Source organism: Drosophila suzukii (genome assembly GCF_043229965.1).
Source record: "Drosophila suzukii chromosome 2 unlocalized genomic scaffold, CBGP_Dsuzu_IsoJpt1.0 scf_2c, whole genome shotgun sequence".
In the NCBI taxonomy this organism is placed as follows: Eukaryota; Metazoa; Arthropoda; class Insecta; order Diptera; family Drosophilidae; genus Drosophila; species Drosophila suzukii.
Genome location: NW_027255896.1, coordinates 27,827,435 through 27,850,767, shown reverse-complemented (window position 1 = coordinate 27,850,767; position 23,333 = coordinate 27,827,435). Strand labels below are relative to the sequence as shown.

The 23,333-nt window shown below is 41.1% G+C and overlaps 2 protein-coding genes across 3 annotated transcripts in view; one reads left to right on the top strand and one right to left on the bottom strand.

The window, feature by feature from the left end:
* DIP-lambda (Dpr-interacting protein lambda) overlaps positions 1-23,333 on the bottom strand; it is a 1,126,682-nt gene that overhangs the window by 1,057,327 nt on the left and 46,022 nt on the right. The gene's annotated exons all lie outside the window — the stretch shown is intronic.
* Positions 14,374-16,344, top strand: LOC139354082 (uncharacterized). The gene is made up of 3 exons (XM_070998343.1): positions 14,374-14,600; positions 14,766-15,632; positions 15,692-16,344. Exons 1-2 carry the CDS (start codon positions 14,374-14,376, stop codon positions 15,475-15,477), a joined length of 939 nt encoding a protein of 312 aa, XP_070854444.1. The 3' UTR covers positions 15,478-15,632; positions 15,692-16,344.

Sequence of the window (23,333 nt, the reverse complement as noted above, 5' to 3'; positions counted from 1 at the left end):
ATAAGACTGCCAACCAGTACACACAAGAGGTTGAGCAGATGACGAAATCCTTAGAAGGTGCATTTATAACAGATGGCTTATCCCTAGAGTTAGCCAGACGTTATTCCACTCGGCATGCAGTGAAAGCAATGACTAAAAATTGCCAAATAGATAAGGTAAAAACTATAATGCAAGCCGGTACCTTCAATACAATGAATGAAGCCATATCCAAATTTGTAAGCAGTTGCACAGAAGCAACCGGACAGCCAAACACTGTCCTATATTACAAAAATTACCCGCAGCGCGGTGGAAATCGCGGACGAGGTAATAATCGAGGTAATAATCGAGGTAATTATAACAATACCAGATATTATCAGAATAACGGATATAATCAAAACAAGGAAGAACGCTATAGTCGAGTACCTCGACTATCAGATACCCGTTACTCAGCTAAATGGAGATATGCAAGCAGCAAAGCGAGATTAAAATGCGCCACCTACCGGCGGTAGACAGATTTAAGCGTTATGGGCGTTAGAGTGGGCGTGGCAAATTTATTTTTGGATAAATCGATAGGTATTGACGATACCAATACATTTCAGTTAAAATTTTTTATGTAGCATGCAAATTGTGGGCGTCACAGGTTTTCGCGGTTTGTGGGCGTTTAAGTAGGCGTGGCAAACTTTTTTTTAGGTCAATCGATAGGTATTGATGAGAACAATACATTTCAGTTATCTAGCATCAAAACTGTTGGAGTTACAGTTTTGGGCGGTTTGTGGGCGTTAGAGTGGGCGTGGCAGTCTACTGAAACAAACTTGCGCTGCGTAAGAAGCTCAGGAATCTGTACGCCAAATCTCAATAGCCTAGCTCTCATAGTTTCCGAGATCTCAGCGTTCATCCGGACAGACAGACGGACAGACGGACAGACGGACAGACGGACATGGCTAGATCGACTCGGCTAGTGATCCTGATCAAGAATATATATACTTTATGGGGTCGGAAACGCTTCCTTCTGCCTGTTACATACTTTCCGACGAATCTAGTATACCCTTTTACTCTACGAGTAACGGGTATAACAATGGTTATAACAGAAATAACCAAAATAACAATTCTAACAGAAATAACAACCGTGGTGGAAACACCAGCGGAGGAAACAGCCGTGGGGGAAACAACAACCACAATAACAATGTTAGAGTGGCGCAAACAAATTCGGGAAACTACCAAACACCTTTAGATACACGACAGTAAACAACATCAAAATTCACACTTTAAATCTCAGTCAAAATACATTTGTCACTTTCACGAACGTAGCAACAGGAAAAGAATTAGTTCTCTTTCTAGACACAGGTGCGGAAATATCCTTATTGAAGGAAAATTCTGATAATTTTCAAAACATTCAAGATAATCACATCATAAACATACAGGGTATAAGTCAGGAAGTTACAAAATCTAAAGGCTTAACTTCTATTGAAATTCAAACTTCTAAGTACATAATTCAACATGATTTCCATATCGTAAATATGCAATTCGCTATTCCATGTGATGGAATACTAGGAATCGATTTTATCAAAAGATACAACTGTCAATTAGACTTCAAGCCGTCTGAAGACTGGCTTATAATAAGACCAAATAACCTAAAATATCCAATTTATGTTCCAATAGCATACAGTTCTGGCAACAACTCCCTAATTCTGCCAGCAAGATCCCAAGTCGTCCGAAAAATCGAAATAAATTCAGAAGAAGACAGTGTATTAATTCCGAATCAAGAAATTCAGCATGGTATCTATATCGCAAATACCATAGCAACAGTCCAAAATGCATATATAAGATTACTAAATACTACAAACACAGATCAAGTAGTTTATATCAAAAACATTCATCATGAAACACTTTCAAACTACGACATAGTAAAAACGAACTTAGAAGACAGACAAAAAATTGTATTATCCCAACTTGCAAAAAACTTCCCGCCTCAATTCAATAAACAACTTACAGCATTATGCACCCAGTATAGTGATGTGTTCGGACTAGAAACCAAATCGATCACTACCAATAATTTTTATAAACAAAAGCTGAGATTAATTGATGATGAACCCGTATATATAAAAAATTATAGAAATCCTCATAGTCAACAAGACGAAATTCAAAAACAAGTCCAAAAACTCATCAATGATGAAATAGTGGAACCCTCTGTATCACCTTATAATAGCCCACTTCTGTTAGTACCAAAAAAGTCACTTCCAAATACGGAAAATAAAAAATGGCGATTAGTAATTGACTATCGTCAAATTAATAAAAAAACTCTTGTCTGATAAATTTCCACTGCCTAGAATCGATGATATTTTAGATCAACTAGGTAGAGCAAAATACTTCTCATGCCTTGACTTAATGTCAAGTTTCCATCAAATTGAACTGGAAAAAAGTTCACGGGATATAACATCTTTTTCAACAAACAATGGTTCGTACCGCTTCACGCGATTACCATTCGGTTTAAAAATAGCGCCAAACTCTTTTCAAAGAATGATGACTATAGCTTTCTCTGGATTAGAACCTTCGCAAGCATTTCTTTATATGGATGACTTAATAGTCATAGGTTGTTCCGAAAAACACATGCTCAAGAACTTAACTGATGTTTTCGAGAAATGTAGGAAACACAACTTGAAGTTAAATCCTGAAAAATGTTAATTTTTCATGCATGAAGTCACTTTCTTAGGACATAAATGCACAGATAAAGGAATCTTGCCCGACGACAAAAAATACGACGTCATTCAAAATTATCCAGTCCCACATGATGCGGACAGCGCTAGAAGATTCGTTGCATTTTGAAGTTATTACCGACGTTTTATAAAGAATTTTGCTGAATACTCCCGTCACATAACAAGATTATGTAAGAAAGATGTAAAATTCGAATGGACAACAAAATGTCAAAACGCCTTCGAACATCTTAAATCAGCATTAATAAATCCTACTCTGTTGCAATATCCAGATTTTAGCAAAGAATTTTGCATAATCACAGATGCAAGCAAATACGCTTGTGGAGCAGTCCTAACTCAAAACAAAAATGGACTACAGCTTCCAGTGGCATACGCATCAAGATCCTTTACGAAAGGTGAAAGCAACAAGAGCACCACAGAACAAGAACTAGCAGCCATTCATTGGGCAATAACACACTTCAGACCATATATTTATGGTAGACACTTCACTGTCAAAACAGACCATAGAGCACTGACATACTTATTTTCAATGGTAAATCCAAGTTCCAAACTAACACGAATGAGACTTGAATTAGAGGAATATAATTTTACGGTGGAGTATCTAAAGGGTAAAGACAACTATGTAGCCGATGCGCTCTCCAGAATAACAATCACAGACCTAACAAATATACAAACAAGTAATAAAATTCTGAAAGTCACTACCAGAAACCAAAGTAGACAGAAATCCTGCGCAGGAAAAGATCAAATAGAATTGCATAAGCAACCTATAGAAAAAGCTTCAAAGCCCAACGTATATGAAGTCATAAACAATGATGAAGTACGTAAAGTAGTGACCTTGCATGTAAATAATAAAATGTGTTTATTTAAGCACGGAAAGAAAATTACAGCAAGTTATGATGTAAGCGATTTGTATACTAATGGAACCATTGACTTAGGTCAATTCTTTCAAAGGCTTGAAAAGCAGGCCGGTATTCACAAAGTCAGCCAACTCAAAGTGGCACCGTGGGAAAATATCTTTGAACTTGTTTCAATTGATAATTTTAAAATTATGGGCAATAAAATATTGAAATCATTGAGAGTAGCGCTACTCAACCCGGTGACCGTAATAAAACATAATAAAGAAAAAAAAGCTATATTGTCTACATTCCATGATGATCCAATACAAGGTGGTCATACAGGCATTACAAAAACCTTGGCCAAGGTCCAGAGACATTATTACTGGAAAAATATGTCCAAAGACATAAAAGAGTACATAAAGAAATGTTCTAAATGCCAAAAGTCGAAAACGACTAAACATACAAAGACCCCACTAACTATAACCGAAACTCCACAACGAGCTTTTGATAGAGTAATTGTAGATACTATTGGTCCACTTCCAAAATCGAATAATGGAAACGAATACGCAGTAACACTCATCTGCGATTTAACTAAGTACCTGGTAGCTATACCTATACCAAATAAAAGTGCAAATACAGTAGCAAAAGCTATATTTGAAGATTTTATTCTAAAGTACGGTCCAATGAAGACGTTCATTACGGACATGGGAACAGAATATAAAAATTCAATTATTGAAGATCTATGTAAATACTTACATATTAAAAACATAACTTCAACTGCACACCACCACCTGACTGTAGGTACCGTGGAGCGAAGCCACAGAACACTAAATGAGTTCATTCGTTCATACATCTCAGTTGACAAAACAGATTGGGATGTATGGCTACGATACTTCGTATATTGTTTTAATACAACCCCATCCATGGCACATGACTATTGTCCATATGAGCTAGTTTTCGGTAAAACTTCAAATCTACCAAAACACTTTAATAGCATAGATAAAATAAAACCCCTTTATAATATAGAAGATTATGCTAAGGAATCCAAATTTAGATTACAACAGGCAATTAAGAGAGCTAGACTAATGCTAGAATCTCATAAGCTGAAACAGAAAATTAGTTACGACAAAACTAGTTTAGATTTCGATTTAAAAATAGGAGATCAGGTTTTATTGAAAAATGAAACAGGACATAAGTTAGATTCGAAATATACAGGTCCTTATAGGGTAGAACAAATAGGAGATAGAGATAACATAACTATAATAAATAACAAAAATAAAAAACAAATAGTACATAAAGATAGATTAAAAATGTTTATTTCATAATTGCATTTAACATGGCCATGTTTAGAAATACTTATGAGTGTAACCATGTTTAGAAATACTTTTAAACTCCATGTTTAAAAATACTTCTTCTTTTAATACGTATATTATTCCCAATTCCATTCTCTTTAAAAAAATAAATAAGAAATTTAAAAAAAAAAAAAGACTAAAAAAAAAAAAAAAAATAAATATTCCTTTAAGTAAAATATATTAACAAAATAACTTCATAATATTACGTTATTTTTCAAAAGGAGGGAGATGTAGTATGCACTTATATCGAATATCTACTGTACCAAGAGTACTTGAAACAAACACACTGTAACACTTTGTTGCATTGTTTTTATAAACAAAAGGCTCGGTCAAAAACCCTAAGTGGCCGAAACATGAGTCGATCGGCGCGCTTAAAGAAAGTGCAAGTGTCAGCATTCTGTTGCACACGCCGGCCGCTCAGCCAAACTCAAGTACATACACATGCCCTCGCGCTCCAGCCAAAGAGAGCATAATTAAATACACTTTATATACATAAGATATACATAGCCATCTCTCTGCCGCCCAACTGTAAGCAGCGCAGCAACGAGAATTAGGCTTACTTAGATCCTAAGGCAAATTGTAAAATCAGAAACAACTTGACGTTGGAAGCGGCATTAACGCTGCCCCAATCATGCAAACCAAATAAATAAAGAATATAATAAAATTACTCAAAAGGATGTGTTCTTAATAAATGGATAAAGATTATTAACATTTCCAACACAAGGAGTTTCACACAACAGTCCGCTTAAACCAAAGCTTTACCTAGTGTGGCCACCTGTGTCGGCTATTCAATATTTCGATATTTTTGAACAGCTGAGCCAGGGTGGTCTTGGAAAGTTCTATTTTTGACACCTGTCGGTCGTCATATGATATATATTTCCGCCAAAAGCCTCGCTGGTATCCAGCCGATTCCGGTTAAGTTCTTCTTATTTTAACCTGCAAGAGAAACGGACGTGCCAGCAGCTCAAAAATTTAAAATTCAATTTAAAGACTAAAAGTCCGAATTATATATTTTTTGAGTGGCATCCAGTAGTTTTGAGTGGCATCCAGTATTCTAGTGGTGCTTAGCACTCAGTGTGGCTGCCAGCTATAAAAGATAGATAGCGAATAAAGCTTAAAGTAAGTGCAAGTGCATTTGCTTATAAATTGGTGCGTATTTAACCTCCAACAAAATTTCACTACAGGTATTTTTTAAAATTCCTGGTGGAAAACCCAGCCAGCTGCCACAAGTTTCCGCATCTTATTGATGCGGCCAATTTACTGGAGGATTTACCACCTCAAGAAGGCCAAAATCAAATCTCGGGGCTTAATCGTCAGGTGTGGTTTTTTGAGACACACATGTCGCCATATCTTTAATTAATTTGAATGCCCAATCGTCAGGTTGGCCCGCGAGGAATGATTTGGAGAGATTAGTGCCCTGAAGTACCCCTATCCACTGGCCAAGTAGGGCCTTCCAAGAAGCAGTTTTACCTAAAGCGGATCTGATGGCAGTTTAATTCAATTATATAACCAGTTCCGATGCCCATCATGCCGCGCATCCGTACACCAGCCGAGTTTTAAGGGGTGCGCGTAGCCGTCTGGGAGGTTTCCGAGTGGAATATCGCTGGCGCAGATTTGGGGATTTAAGCCCGTTTATTTTGTAAAAGCGCCGCGTGTTTGAATGGCCTTAACCTAGCATGGCACACTAGCCAACCGGGTTTAACCTTAATGGAGATAAAAACTCTCTTTCGTATTGGATCAGTCCTAACCCTGTTATATAACCAACGCGCTTTGAGGAACCGAATTTAAGAAGTAATGTGAAAGGAAAATCAATGAAATCAAAGATATGTAAGCCATAAAGCAAATAATAATTTTTCGTAAAGCCTCAAGTGGCAACGCCTTGTAAAGCGATAGTTATATTTGACCAATTGAAAGAAAATAACCAGTCACTCGGGTTAAAAGAGATAATGCACGCCGAGAAGCTGTGATTTAATTTAAGAAGAGCTAGATTTTTTTTTTAGGTTTAAATGAAAAATTTGTTATTGTAAAGCATTCAAGGAAGTACGATGAATTCGAAACGGGTTACAAGTTTAGTTTAAATCGTTCGCGCGTCTAAGAGAAATGAGGAAATGTTTATTTGCCCTTAAAATTCTACATGGCGAGAAATATCGCTACCCTTTAGATTACAGCCAACCCATCCCGTCCGGAGATCGATCTTAAACGTTGGAGGAAATACCGTAAGCCACGCTAACTAATCACATATATACATTACTTTATTCACATTTTTCGCCGATCCGTAAAGTGAACGAAACTTATTTAAACATAAGCCCCGATCTAAATCAATTAATTAATAATTTGCGATTTTCAAAAGAAGTTGAATATAAATTACGATCGCCTATTGTTAACTCCAAAAGTCTCTAATTGCCTAAAAAAATGAATTGATATATTTTAGAGAAAGTCCCTAGAAGAAGTTTTTAGAGAGAAAAATAATACAGGCAAGCTAGTACTATCGAAAACTATTTCTTTAAGATAAAATTTATATTTAGTAAAATACATATTGTTATAACATGAATATTATCTTCCTATGCCTTATTTTTTTCAAATACCCTATGTTCTTTTTATAAATATTAAATATGACTTTTATCGCTATCTACGGAAAATTAATTAACTTTTCGAACAGAAATAAAACCATGGATCTGTAAGTAATATTGAACTGAACTAAGCCGATGATTTCTCGATCGTAGGGTATCAAAGGGGTCACCGAAGCCATGCTTAAAGGTGGTGATCACAGGTTGGGAGGGCCATACGCGACCACAATACCATCCGTGGATTCGCATAGCTAACTTTCTCCAAAACTTTTCTGTCCCTATAATACTTATTCCTGAATTTGTTTATCGTTCTCTTTCGGTTTTAGTTTACTATCCTCTCTTGTCGCTAGCACGCTTATTTCTGATCTTAGTGACAATAATGTGTAGTCAGTACGCGAATCTGTAGGCGCAAGACCTCCACCCCCAAAGCCGACGAGCTAGTGCCGGACCCTAATAGCGTTCCCCGCAACTGCAGATTCCCGATTTCATCCACAGCATCTAACTGTTACACGCTATAGAGATAATTCATTATTATTAATAAGAAAAGTGGCGCTCAACGTGTGAGGCCTTAGTGAGTACAATAATCACTCATTAAGACTCACCGGTAATTAAATGCGAATTATTTTCTATACTTCTTTAATTTCAACTTTTAATTTATTCACTTCTACAAAATACCTTTCTTGGATCGTTAATTCTTTTGGAGAACAGAGACAAAGAATATGAGTTTTCTTTCTGTCCAAAATTAATAATCAGAGTTAGGATTTTTATTTACTTAGTTAGTGGTGTTTAAAAAACTCAGTCCGAGGAAAATGCAGAAAGTATCAAACTACAGTAGATCTTCTTACCCTTTCTGATTTGCTACATCATAACCTTAACCACACTTTGCAAATTAAAAGGTTTCTATAGGCTTAAGCGTTTTGGAAAATAGGTACAACTTCAAGTGGTACACTATCCACGAAAGACCTGTAGAAATTTTAATTTCGTTTAGCCTTAGAGCGATTACGTTTTTTATTAGTGAAGCAGGAATACAACAGTATTAGTTCTCGAACTATACTCTGTCCGCAATACACTTTAGAAAATCTAAACGCCTTCCTACATGGATTTAGTTTTATTTGAGAAAACGAGAAGACCGATTAATCTGTCTCTTATTATTTTTCCGAGAAAGTTTAGCAGTTAAAAAAATAATAATTTAGTTATCCTATGATACGGGAAACATCAAGCAAAAGTTCAGTTTTACTAATTTTATTGGTTTATATATCAAGAAAATTTTAGTTTTATATCTACTACGGTGGATTCTCTTTGGTTTTTGTATTTTTTAAAATTTAATTATTTCTAAACTATTCTATTTGTGGAGCAGATAACACTTACAAGACGAATTGCGCGAAGTGTGCAAAAAACTCCAAGTCCGGCGCCTCGAAGTTGCCGTACAAACCGAAAACTTCGAGTGCCTTTCGTAACCACTCAACGATGACGGATTAAATGTGGATGTACCATTCGTAGCCCCACAAATTATCCCTGACCTTCCAGAAAGCAATGCCAGGTCTTTGCTGCATTGTAAAGTTAAAAATTTGTGATATTCCAAATCCAAAATTTTGTCTTAACCCTCTCTTGGAAAGATTTAAGTCTCCGAGTTCTAAAAGAATTAAATCTTTTTGGCAAAACATTAGAACCTGTCGGCTAGGATTGAAATATATTTGTTCTGATCCGATAGAAACATGAGATCCTCGACCGTTTTTGCGGGTTCGCTTATTAGATCGTACCGTGTACGGTTTTCTTGACTCCGGGGCTTTATAAGTTGCTATAAGTTGCTTTAGGGGTGATTTAGCCAGCGAACTCATGAAAAAGAATAAAGCCTACAAGTCGTTAAACGTTAGTGCTACCACGGCAGATGGAAGCCCACAACGAATAGTAGGCAAGATGAAGGTTAACATAGAATATGGAAACATTAAAAAAATTTTAAACATTTATATTGTACCATCACTAAAGCAGGATCTATACTTGGGCATAGATTTTTGGAGGCTGTATGATCTTCTTCCCAAAAATCTGCATATATCCGAGCTAGAATCTAAAAAGTCTAGCAAAGTTAGCAGCGACGTCGAGGTAGATCAACACGACTTGCCTGAAGCAGAAAAGTTAAGATTAGTTCATGTTATCAATTCTTTTCCTTCATTCGCTCAGGAAGGTCTGGTTACTAAACCTGGCAAAGTGAGCATTTTTTTAAATTGCCGAAAGGTCAATAGTTTCACCGAAAAAGACGCATATCTTCTTCCACAAATCAGCGGCATCTTAAGTCGGTTGCCAAAAGCCGAGTATATTACTAGTCTTGACTTGAAAGACGCCTATTGGCAAGTGCCAATTTAAAGAAATGCCTTCTGGGCTTTGTAATGCCACCAGCACAATGTCTCGCTTGATGGACAAAGTCGTCCCACCGCATCTCAGGAACGAGGTATTCATATACTTGGATGACTTCCTGGTAGTATCGTCAAACTTTGAGAATCATCTTAACGTACTTAGGGAGATCGCCGTTCACATCAAGCGTGCAGGATTGACAATCGATATTGGCAAAAGTCATTTCTGCATGCGACGTGTACGTTATCTGGGCCATATCATTGGTGATGGCGGAATTCGTACAGATCCTGAAAAGGTGAAAGCAATCAGCGAGTTTCCCGTTCCGAAAAGCCTGCGAGGTTTGAGGAGTTTTATGGGCTTATGTGGTTGGTACCGCAAATTCGTTCCGAATTTTGCATCACTCGCTTCTCCTTTAACTGATTTAATGACAACCAAACGAGAGTTCAGTATAACTCCAGAAGCACTAAAAGCCTTTGAAATCTTGAAGACTCGTCTTAGCGAAGCTCCGCTGTTATGTAGCCCGGACATTTCTAAACCATTTGCTATCCATTGCAATGCTAGCAAGTCTGGTGTCGGTGCTGTGTTAGTACAGGTATCTCAAAATGGAGACGAACGCCCTATAGCAATTATGTCGAAAAAACAAAATCGAGCTCTGAGAAATTATACCGCGATAGATTTGCGGGAAGGTTTCTTAGTCGATATGAATTCAAACCACTTTAAATCTCCTGCTTACAAAGATCTAGTAGCCAAGGTTGAAGAGAAAAAAGATAATTTCCCTGATCTTAAAACAGAGGAGGGGTATTTGTATAGAAAAGCAGAACATTTAACTGGAGAACAAGTACACGAGGAATACGCATGGAAGCTTTGGTTACCATCAGAGCTGATCCCCGAAGTTCTTTTCCAAGCCCATAACAGTCCATTGGCTTCCCACGGCGGGACACATAAGACTGTCCAACGCGTTAGGAGGTATTATTTTTGGCCTCGCCTCGTGCCTGACGTGAAAGCATACGTTAATGCCTGTGAGACATGTAAGTCGACTAAACCACCGAATCATGTTCTCAGACCACCGCTAGGAAAAGCGCCAGAAACCGTGCGACTTTTTCAACGAATTTTCATCAATTTTCTCGGACCTTACCCACGTTCGAGAATCGGTAATATCGGGATTTTCATAGTCCTAGATCATTTCTCTAAATTTGTATTTCTGAAACCTGTGAAGAAGATTAATGCTAGTGTTGTTATTAAGTACCTCGAAGGCGAGCTCTTCATGACTTTCGGTGTCCCGGAAACTGTCGTATCAGACAACGGATCCCAGTTCCGTTCTGAAGCGTTTCAGAAACTGATGAAGACGTATGAGATTTCACACATGCTGACGGCTGTTCATTCGCCTCAAGCTATGGCCTCTGAGCGAGTCAATCGCTCTGTTTTTTCAGGGATTCGAGCTTACCTTCGTCCAGATCAGAAAGATTGGGATGAGTATTTGAATGGGACATGTTGTGCCTTGAGATCCTCGATCCATGCTAGCATCGGTACAACGCCGTACTATGTGGCTTTCGGCCAGCATATGGTAACTTCCGGTTCTACTTATTCCTTGCTAAGGAGACTGAACATGCTAGATGATCGTACTTTGATGTTTAATAGGCAAGATTCATTTGAGTTAATCCGAGAGGAAGCAACTAAGCAATTGCAGAAAGCTCACGATCGGAAAGAAAAGCGTTATAATTTGCGCTCGAGAGATGTTTCCTACGGTGAAGGGCAAGACGTATTTCGACGCAATTTCAAGCAAAGTTTCTTTCAGACCGGCTATAAAGCCAAGTTTGGTCCATCATTTGTAAAAGCCGATTTCGAAGAAAATTGGGAAGATCTTGTTACGAACTAGAGGACTTGCAAGGTCGACTCTTGGGTAACTATCTCGCGAAAGATATTCGCCAGTGATGCGACTCCAGGCGATAATCTGTTTAGTGCATCTAGAGCCAAATAAAGTCGCGCTGTAGCGACTGGCGAACCTAGGTTCAGCCTGAAAGCCTACTATATAGGACCCGCTTAAACCAAAGCTTGACCTTGTGTGGCCACCTGCTTCGGCTATTCGATATTCGTCATATCGTCATGTCGTCATATGATATATATTTCCGCCAAAAGCCTCGCTGGTATCCAGCCGATTCCGGTTAAGTTCTTCTTATTTTAACCTGCAAGAGAAACGGACGTGCCAGCAGCTCAAAATTTAAATTTCAATTAAAAGACTAAAAGTCGGAAATATATATTTTTTGAGTGGCATCCAGTATTTTTGAGTGGCATCCAGTATTCTAAGTGGTGGTTAGCACTCAGTGTGGCTGCCAGCTATAAAAGCTAGCCAGCGAATAAAGCTTAAAGTAAGTGCAAGTGCATTTGTTTAGAAATTGGTACGTATTTAACCTCCAACAAAATTTCACCATAGGTATTTTTTAAAATTCCTGGTGGAAAACCCAGCCACTGCTGCCACAAGTTGCCGCCAAAGGCGCATCTTATTGATTCGGCCAATTTACTGGAGGATTTACCACCTCAAGAAGGCCAAAATCAAATCTCGGTTCCCAATCGTCAGGTATGGTTTTTTGAGACAAACATGTCGCCATATCTGTAATTAATTTGAATGCCCAATCTTCAGGTTGGCCCGCGAGGAATGATTTGGAGAGATTAGTGCCCTGAAGTACCCCTATCCACTGGCCAAGTATTGCCTTCCAAGAAGCAGTTTTACCAAAAGCGGATCTGATGGCAGTTAAATTCAATTGTATAACCAGTTCCGATGCCCATCATGCCGCGCATCCGTACACCAGCCGAGTTTAAGGGGTGCGCGTAGCCGTCTGGGAGGTTTCCGAGTGGAATATCGCTGGCGCAGATTTGGGGATTTAAGCCCGTTTATTTTGTAAAAGCGCCGCGTGTTTGAATGGCCTTAACCTAGCATGGCACACTAGCCAACCGGGTTTAACCTTAATGGAGATAAAAACTCTCTTTCGTATTGGATCAGTCCTAACCCTGTTATATAACCAACGCGCTTTGAGGAACCGAATTTAAGAAGTAATGTGAAAGGAAAATCAATGAAATCAAAGATATGTAAGCCATAAAGCAAACAATAATTTTTCGTAAAGCCTCAAGTGGCAACGCCTTGTAAAGCGATAGTTATATTTGACCAATTGAAAGAAAATAACCAGTCACTCGGGTTAAAAGAGATAATGCACGCCGAGAAGCTGTGATTTAATTTAAGAAGAGCTAGATTTTTTTTTTTTTAGGTTTAAATGAAAAATTTGTTATTGTAAAGCATTCAAGGAAGTACGATGAATTCGAAACGGGTTACAAGTTTAGTTTAAATCGTTCGCGCGTCTAAGAGAAATAAGAGAAATGTTTATTTGCCCTTAAAATTCTACATGGCGAGAAATATCGCTACCCTTTAGATTACAGCCAACGCATCCCGTCCGGAGATCGATCTTCAACGTTGGAGGAAATACCGTGAGTCACGCTAACTAATCACATATATACATTACTTTATTCACATTTTTCGCCGATCCGTAAAGTGAACGAAACTTATTTAAACATAAGCCCCGATCTAAATCAATTAATTAATTAATTTGCGATTTTCAAAAGAAGTTGAATATAAATTACGATCGCCTATTGTTAACTCCAAAAGTCTCTAAATGCATAAAAACATGAATTGATATATTTTAGAGAAAGTCCCTAGAAGAAGTTTTTAGAGAGAAAAATAATACAGGCAAGCTAGTACTATCGAAAACTATTTCTTTAAGATAACATTTATATTTAGTTAAATAAATATTTTCGGCCAAAGAGCTAGTGAGATGGCTCTGAGGGCGCCGAGCTGAAGGCTACCGAACGGGTCGCAGGTTGCGGATAGCGAGCGCCCTGGTTCTCCAGGGTAGCTACGAATAAGCGTGGAAGCTGGACACGGCCCGGCCACCGCCAAGCCCCCAACACGAAGCGCAAATAAGTAGCCCCGGACAGTCAGCGGGTATCTGCGCCGTAGCAGTACCGACGTCGCGCTTGTGCTGCCGCCTCCGACAAATAGCTCACACACTCCCCCTTCCCACACTCTTTGAACCTACCTCTTTCCCACCCACACAACTCATCTCACCCCGGGCTGGACTAAGGTGTCACTCGTACCGTGCCGAGAGTCAATCTGGCTGGGAGCCCGAGTCATCAAATAACTCAGTCTCAAACGGTGAGCTCAGGCAAGTGGCGACCGCCTGTTCTAAGTCAGCCTTACCCGGGTACGGCGGATCTCTGCCCGGGTGGACCTGTCCTTTCTCCGCAGCTCGTGGGATTTAATATGGAGAACTTAACAATTAACAAACAAAAAGACTGCACAAGACGAGAGCCCGACACTCTTATAAAGTCGGAAGTCGTAACCAACGACGAAAGTAAGAGCAAGATCACGGCTCTGACTACCCCAGTCCACGTGACGTCGACCCCTGCCAAGGCCAGCGAACAACGCAGCCGGCTAAGCCCAACTCGCCATAATGACAAGCCCAAGCCTCCCACCAGCGTAGGTGTGGCTAACCAGCCACTCCAACCTGAGGGGAGCGCCAAAGCCGGTCTCATGGTGAGTACCAGGGCAAAGGAGTTTAAGAGGGTACCACCTAACCAGGCAGGACCTCTTGAAAGAAAGAAGGCTACTAGGATCCTCAAACGGCTGGCCACCAATCCGATACGTGAGGATCAGACTTCGAAATTGGATTACCAGAAAATCCAAGAGGACATAGCCTGGGCGAAGGCAGTTATCCCAGATTTCGACATCGCTATGACTACCAGCAACAAGCGAGAGAGGTCGATGGAGTCAGCTCAACCAGCGAGCAAGAAGGCCAAAGTAACCAACCGCGGCACATGGTCGAGATCCTTTGCGGAGGTGGTAAAGGATCGGAAGATCATTGGAGTCATCGACCAGAGCGATGAAGGCGGAAGGATCCCAAGAAACCATTGGGGTCTGGTTAGACGGGCCCTTGCGACAGTGGCCTTGAAAGTGCTGGACGAGAACCCAGGACCGCCACCCGACTGCACAGATGCAGGGTGGTACCAGGGCAACGTAAAGTTGATCGCCTGCGAAGACGAGAGATCGGCAGCACTCTATAAGGCTGCAATCGACAAAGTCGGCGAGGTCTACCCCGGGGCCAAGCTGGCAGTTTGTGAGGCTGCGGACATCCCGTCTCGACCGAGAGCGAGGGTGTGGCTGCCGTCGGAACCATCGGAACCAGAGGCTATACTCAGCCTGCTGACCAGGTTCAACCCAAAACTGCCAACAGACGGTTGGAAGGTGGTCAAGGTGGAGAAAACCGAGCGAGTCACCATGAGCGTGGTTATCCTCCTAAACCAGGCCTGCTTGGAACCCCTCGCAGCCCAGCAGCACAGAGTGAACTACGGGTTCGACAAGGTGCAGCTTCGTATTTACGACACCGATAAAACAGCGGCAGACAACCTGGCTGCCTGTGCGTCGTACGAACCCCCGAGCGACGACGAACCAGATCACGAGGAGGCCACCCTCACCGGCTACGTGTCAACCGACTCGGAGCTGACGGAGAGCCTGAAACAGCTGTGCACCCAGGACACAACCCGACCAGGGCGCTCTGTCCTCCAGGACATAGCGGAGGAAGCGGAGGGTACCCAGCCCGACCCCAGTCCCAAAGATGGTGCAGTTTCTGCAAATTAATCTGCACCACAGCAAGGCAGCATCCGCTGCCCTCCTCACCCGCCTGGCAACAGGCAACATAGACGTAGTCCTCATTCAAGAGCCATGGATTGTTGGTAACAACATCTGTGGCCTATCAACCCCCCTATACAAGCTATTTTACACCAAGGACAAGGGTAAAACCAGAACCTGCATTCTTACAAAAACACACTTTAACACATTTCTTATTCCACAGTTTAGCGAAGGCGACCTTACCACGGTCAGACTGGAGCTAAACGAACACACCCATCACACCATAGCATCATTCTATCTGGCTCACGACCACGAAGGGCCACTACCAAACACCACTACACAAGAACTCATACGCACTCACTCATCTAAGGAACTCATCCTGGGTGGGGACGCTAACTCACACCACACACAATGGGGAAGTACAAACACCAACGAAAGGGGTGAGTTACTCTACGACTATCTCCTTCAATCAAATCTATTCATCTGCAACAAAGGTAATGACCCAACTTTCATCACTAGAAATAGGAGGGAAGTACTAGACATTACTCTAATATCTGATCCCTTACTTAACCAGCTAGACGCGTGGAAGGTGGGGATCGAACACTCATTCTCGGACCACCGATACATAGAATTTACAATAAGTCTAGAACATCCTCCCGCCGAGAACATAACTAATCTAAGATTAACCAACTGGGGATACTATAAAAATCTCCTCAACAGGAACCTACCCGCTCCTCCGACACACATACGCAACCGTCAAGAATTAGATAGCCTAGTTAACACTTTTACTGATATCTGCGGTGAGGCCTTAAAAAGGGCTTGCCCAAGTAGAACAGTCAAAACAAAGCACAAACCCCCATGGTGGAACCCAACCCTAGCGAATCTTAAAAGAGAGTGTAGAACTTACTTCAATAAAGCTAAATACAACAATAGCGAATCCTCCTGGAATCTATATCATTCAAAACTAAGCCTATACAAAAAGGAAATAAGAATATCAAAACGAAGAGCCTGGGCTAACTTCTGCAGTAGCATAGAATCTACTGCGGAGGCATCCAGACTCAGAAGAATTCTAGCTAAAGCTCCAGCTACCATTGGCTATCTTAAAACCAATGCTGATGGCTGGACGGAAAACAGTCAGGAAACCCTTGAACTACTGTTAGACACACACTTCCCTAACAATACCCAGGTAGTGGAGGACCTCCACATAGAGGTGAATCTAGACGACCAGAGTATTGCCAACATTTCAAACCCTGACCGCATTCAGTGGGCTGTTAACTCTTTTAAGCCCTTCAAATCACCTGGCCCAGATGGGTTCTTCCCGGCCCAGCTACAACGGACATTAGATATGTCCCTTCCCTGGCTGACAGCCATCTTCCACGGCTGCCTTGCTCTAAACCATATTCCAACAAGGTGGCTGGACGTCAAGGTAATCTTTATACCGAAAGCCGGCAAGCCCTCCCACACTAACCCAAAGGACTTCCGCCCGATTAGTCTCTCTTCCTTCTTGTTGAAGACCCTGGAAAGGCTAATTGACACCCATATCAGACTAACCATCGACCATAGCCTACTCTCTGACGCACAGCATGCGTACCGTAAGGGTAGATCAACCGATACCGCCCTCCACTCTCTAGTGTACAGTATAGAACGAGGCTTCCACAATAAGGAATACTCTCTTGCAGCGTTTCTAGACATAGAAGGCGCCTTCAACAACGTCACCCCAACGGCGATCACTGGTGCTCTGACTGAACTGGGCATTGAGCGGCCCATAGTGGGACTCATACACACCATGCTAACCAGCAGGGTAGTGCACTCCACTATGGGATCGGCCCTCTCGACCAGGAATGTCAGTAGAGGAACCCCACAAGGGGGCGTACTCTCACCTCTTCTATGGGTTTTGGTGGTCAACAAACTGCTATCACTTCTAGAAGAGGCGGGCACAAAAGTGGTAGCCTACGCGGATGACGTGGTTATCCTACTGCAGGGCAAGTTCCCGCAAACCCTTTGTAATCTAATGGAGACAGCCCTATCCACCCTTTCCAGGTGGACGGCTGGCTGTGGACTGGGAGTTAACCCGGAAAAGACCGAACTAGTTCTCTTTACAAGGAAGTACAAGGTACCAATTCTAGTTCCCCCAAAACTACACCAAACGCGCCTAACCCTTAGCAACCAAGCAAAGTACCTAGGTGTCATTCTTGACAAAAAGCTCCTCTGGACTGATAACATCCTAGATCGCACACGCAAAGCGGCCATAGCCCTCTTCGCTTGTAAAAAAGCCATAGGGAGGAAGTGGGGTTTCTCCCCCATGATAGTTCACTGGCTATATACTGCAATAGTCAGGCCCATTCTCCTCTACGGAAACATCGTTTGGTGGCCTTCTCTAGATAAGAACTGTAACCTCCGGATCCTTCACAAGATCCAAAGGAGCGCAGAGCTCTGCATCAGTGGGGCGCTGCGCACTACCGCCACCGAGGCACTAAACACAATTCTCGATCTCCAACCCCTGGACCTACTTGCCAAAAGCTGGGCATCTGCAACAGCGCTGAGACTCCGTGAAGCAGCGGCTTGGACAACGGGCTCCACGGGTCACTCCATTATCCTATCAAAACATTCACCCCTACCACGTTATACAGACTACGTCCCACCCATAGTCAACTTCGAAAGAAGATACAAAATTCATATACCCTCCCGTTCAGACTGGGACAACCTCCCACATCAATTCGTAAACGCCGTCAACATATACACTGACGGCTCCAAGTTTAACTCCCAAACAGGTGGGGGAGTCTTCTCCCCCGAACTAGACATAAAAGTCTCATTCCGCCTACCAGACCACTGTAGTGTTTTCCAAGCGGAAGTGATGGCAATTCAGGAAGCCACTACCCACCTGAACACGTCTGTACATAAAGACAGTGATATCTTCATATTCTCGGATAGTCAAGCTGCCCTCAGGGCCCTCGACTCCTACACAACGAGCTCAAAAACAATCTCTGAATGCCGCAAATCTCTTAACGAGATGGCCACTCATCTGAGAATCAGCCTCATCTGGGTGCCTGGGCACCGCAACATTGAGGGCAACTGCATAGCAGACGAGCTGGCAAGACAGGGGACAACCGCCGATATCCTTCGTGATAAGGACACGGTAGGGATGCCCATGGCTACCTGCAAGCTCCTTCTCAGGCAGAGATTGTATACTCTTTCCAACAACCGTTGGAACTCAATCTCAATATGCCACAATTCTAGACTCACATGGCCAAACTATAACACGAAAAGAACAAAAACTCTCCTACAATGTAGTAGGGAGGACATCTCCACTCTCCTAAATGCCCTCACGGGCCACTGTCTCATAGGGACTCATGCGACAAGGCTGGGTCTAAGTAACCACGACTTCTGCCGCAGCTGCAAAGAGATAGACGAAGAGGAGAGCATCGAACACCTCCTATGCTTCTGCCCAGCGCATAACCTAAAGCGCTTTCAAACCCTAGGTAGCTACACACTTCCGAACCTTGCGGCCATCCAGGACGTAAGCATTCAAAAACTACTATGTTTCTTAAGAAGAACAGAATACTTCGCGAAGGCAGTAAACCCATGAGCTAGGGAAACGGATCTTTCAGAGATCATGTGGTATCACAAGGGGCCCATTGTGGCCTAAGTGAGGGGACTAATATTTAGTCTCCAACCACTCCTACCTAACCTAACCTAACCTAAATAAATATTGTTATAACATGAATATTATCTTCCTATGCCTTATTTTTTTCAAATACCCTATGTTATTTTTATAAATATTAAATATGACTTGTATCACTATCTACGGAAAACTAATTAGCTTTTCGACAAGAAATAAAACCATGGATCTGTAAATAATATTGAACTGAACTAAGCCGATGATTTCTCGATCGTAGGGTATCAAAGGGGTCACCGAAGCCATGCTTTAAGGTGGTGATCATAGGTTGGGACCACAATACCATACGCGACCACAATACCATCCGTGGATTCGCATAGCTAACTTTCTCCAAAACTTTTCTGTCCCTATGGTACTTATTCCTGAATTTATTTATCGTTCTCTTCCGGTTTTTGCTTACTATCCTCTCTTGTCGCTAGCACGCTTATTTCTGATCTTAGTGATAATAATGTGTAGTCAGTACGCGAATCTGTAGGCGCAAGACCACCCCCAAAGCCGACGACCCTAATAGCGTGCCCCGCAACTGCAGATTCCCGATTTCATCCACAGCATCCAACCGTTACGCGCTACATGTATGCCTTGAGGGTTGATTCGAGAGGTCCCAAAACATCAATGTGGAATGTTTGAATTGGCTCCGCTTCCTTCTTTTTTCCCAAGCTTGCGGTTGGATACGATACACGGAATGCAGCATTTAATCTTTCTTTGGATCTTGTCTTCAAGTTTAGGAATGTAATATTTCTTTCCGATGATCTCTTTGGTTTTCTTTACAGAAAAGTTTCCTTTTTCATGAGCCGGCATTCGGCCGAATGATTTCACGTTGAAAAAGAAATTTTTGTGGATAGATATTTCAGCAAGGATGTTTATTATGGCTTTTTATTCCTTGCCCTGCGATTGAACACACTTCAATTTGCTGTGCAAACTTTCGTCGGAGATTATCATTACAGGGTAACGGCCTAAATCATCAGCTTGGCGTATGCGTGTGCCCGATCTGTGTTCGACTACAAAGTCAAACTCCTCAAGTTCGAGGATCCAACGTGCGACTCTAGGGCAGATTTATCTTTTCTAAATCGTCTTCGTGAAAGCATTGCAATCACTGATCAGCTTAAAATGCATACCCAACAGGTATACTTGGAATTTTCGGAAAGCTCTACCACTGCCAGAATCTCCAAATCGTAGCTAGGAAACATTCTTTTTGCGACTGTGGTTTTTTTACTCATGTAATACACTGGATGAACTTGGTTATCCTTAGGAGATTTTTGTACAGAGGCGGAATCGTTGTTGTTGGACGCCACTGTGCCACCCTGTGCGTTGTTCAGTTTTTTCTGCTTCTCTGTGCTGGTTCGTACAGAGCGTCGTCACCATTAGAACTTTTCTCGTCGTTATCTTCGTCATTCTATTCTCGTCCGTCTATCTTATCATCTTCGGAGTCCTCTTCAACTGCATCTTCCAGCAGTTTTCCTGCGCGCAAATTTCGGGAAATATGAAGCATGAGATCTTTTTTGTCGTGTTGCAAGCCCAAAATGTTGCAAATTATGGCAAGGTCGCTGTTTGATAAATTTTGCGCAACGTAAGACACTTTCTGGTTAAAGAGCTCATCAGTTTCCAAAAAGTCAAGTGCGTCTAAACCCCAAATCGCTTTGGGTTATGCCGATCGCAGTCATTTTCGTAGAGAAACTTGTTCAGCAGGTCAACATTCTTCTTTTTTCAGATTTTAGTGCCGTAAAACCAACACAAAATCATTTAGATTGAACATGTTTTCAGAAACAGTTTTTGTAAATTTTTGCTCGGACTCGTTGTTCCTCACTCGTATTCGTCGTTCTCACTCACGTTCTCTACCCGTCATTAATATACACTTACGCATCGTTATATATGTATAAGACAGATCTTTGTGTTTATTGTAGCGTCGTTTTCACACACTCCACGTCGTTTTTTAAGTTTTTCCTCGTTTTCCACAGATTTTTCCGTTTGAAATCTTTTCTTCAGCACAATTTTCGTCGTTTTGCTTTTCACTTTTCATGTAGGTTGAGCCCCCATATTTGTGGGATTGGTTTTTCTGATTTAAATTAAAAGTTCCACTAATTGTAATTTTAATAATAATATGTTAATAGTTTTATTTAAAAGGAACATTGATAAGTAGTTCTGATTATAGATTTAGGGATTTAACAGCGTTTTTGATTATTACTCGCGTTGTTCTTTTTCTTCGTATATATTTCACGACTTTCTTCTTCGTCTCCCTCGTTCAAGTGCTCGTCCAAGACTTCCTTTTTCACCTCGCCAATAATTAGTAGTGCTGTTCATCTGTGGTGGGTTCGGCTGACAAGGATGCCAGACCTATTCCCACGTGTAAATTTTCTTTAGATATATATATAAACAGTACTGCAGGAGAGCCATGCAAATTAAACAAAGCCATGTCGTTTTTCTACAGCGAACTTATGTCACTTTAAAGTGACACAAGTTCGCCACAAATGGCATCCGCGGATGGCGAAATTATGTCGTTTTAAATCGGCGGAATTATGTCGGCGAAATTAAGTCCGTGTATGAACTGCAACCTGGGATTAGCTTCACGCTGTACCGAAGTTATCTCCAGTAAGAGCCATTTGTGCGACGTTCTCACCACAATCCATAGCCAATGCTTGCTCTAAAAAATTAGACTTTTGTTCATTTGAAAGCACTTTCTTTTCCTAGATGAACTGTACAAAACGTCGTATAGGGCAGGCCAGTCCTCAAAACTTTTCAGAACATGTCAGAACTGTAAAGTTAGGGCGCTGTTATCTGCGGTAAGTCAGTGGTAATGCTTATGTTATGTTGCTGTACTGCCGATGAATTTCCTAAAGAATTTGCTGGAGAGGTTGTAGGATATTTAGCTTTGTACGCCTCCAAATCGGCGCAGGCTATTGTTAGATAATCCTCGTCAAAGTTGTACGCTGTCTCTTCCTGTGCAAGTTAAATTTCACATTACTTAGGGGCATTTACCCTATTTATAAACATCTCTGAGCCAAGACCTAATTTCCAATTAACTCTGACAGACTCCGAGATAAATCCGTGGTCGGCTATTTCATTCAACTACGCCTCCAAATTATTCCCACCCAGTCCAGTTTCACACACTACACCAAACGGATACTGAAAACACCCTAGCCGATATTGTAAGCACCAGAGCCCCAAGGCGAACCCTGAAGTCCGCTTACGTAAAGACCAATTTTCGGTAGAATTTCAATTTTAAATTTATTTGACAAAATTACATAATCCTGTTTTCGACTCTCTTGATTCATTCTCTTAATCAGTTTTTGAGATAAATCTTTTAAGCCGAGGTGTGATTATTGATCATTGAACTCGAGGCAGAGCAGTCTGTTTTTTGACAATCGAATTGAGAAGTCCAACCAAGGGAATATAAAAGTATAGGGCAATGAATTAATATAAAGTTCGACCTATAATATGAATAGATGATGTAAAAAATAATATTAATTTTTCTCAACTAATTCTTAAAAGAGAAAGATAATTTGGGATGAGATTTCAGGCGATTCTTCAAAATCAACTGCTGGTGGTTTTGGTGAAGTTTTTGGGTAATTGCAGCTGAGAATACGGTTAAGTTTTCCAATATGAGCTTTTTTTAAGTTTTTAAATAAAAACCTTAATTGAGTCAGCAGGTAAGCCTGCAGGGAAAATAGTTAATCGATGCTAAACTAATATGTCTGTATTAGTTTTCTCCGTGCTGCTTTGATCTTTTCCTCAACTAAACATTTATGTACTTTGTTGCTACACATATGCAAACACAATAAACCACTCACCGTTTGTTGGGTTTCGCCAAGTTTCCGTAGGTTGAGCCGTTGCTTTTGGAGCCTACTTGTGTCCCATTGCACTTCCTTACGGTGCAAATGGACGAGCCGAATAACGGAACTGATGTGTAGCAGAGTAGCGATAATGGAATTTTTCAGAATTTTGCAGCGCGGCAATAATGATATAGTTCGGATGAATACAGGTACATTACATATTCTTATTGAGTGCACTGATTCGATATTAAAAGTGGATTGAACTTTCCCCTTATGGGCCACCAAAAAATGTTGTGAAACCTAAAGTTTAGAAAAGCAGCAAATACTTCTCTGTAGACTTTAGTTCAATTAGTAGACGATGCTAGTTCAGTGCACGTTAATAATCAATATTTATTTTCAATATTTAATTAATTAATTTTTTG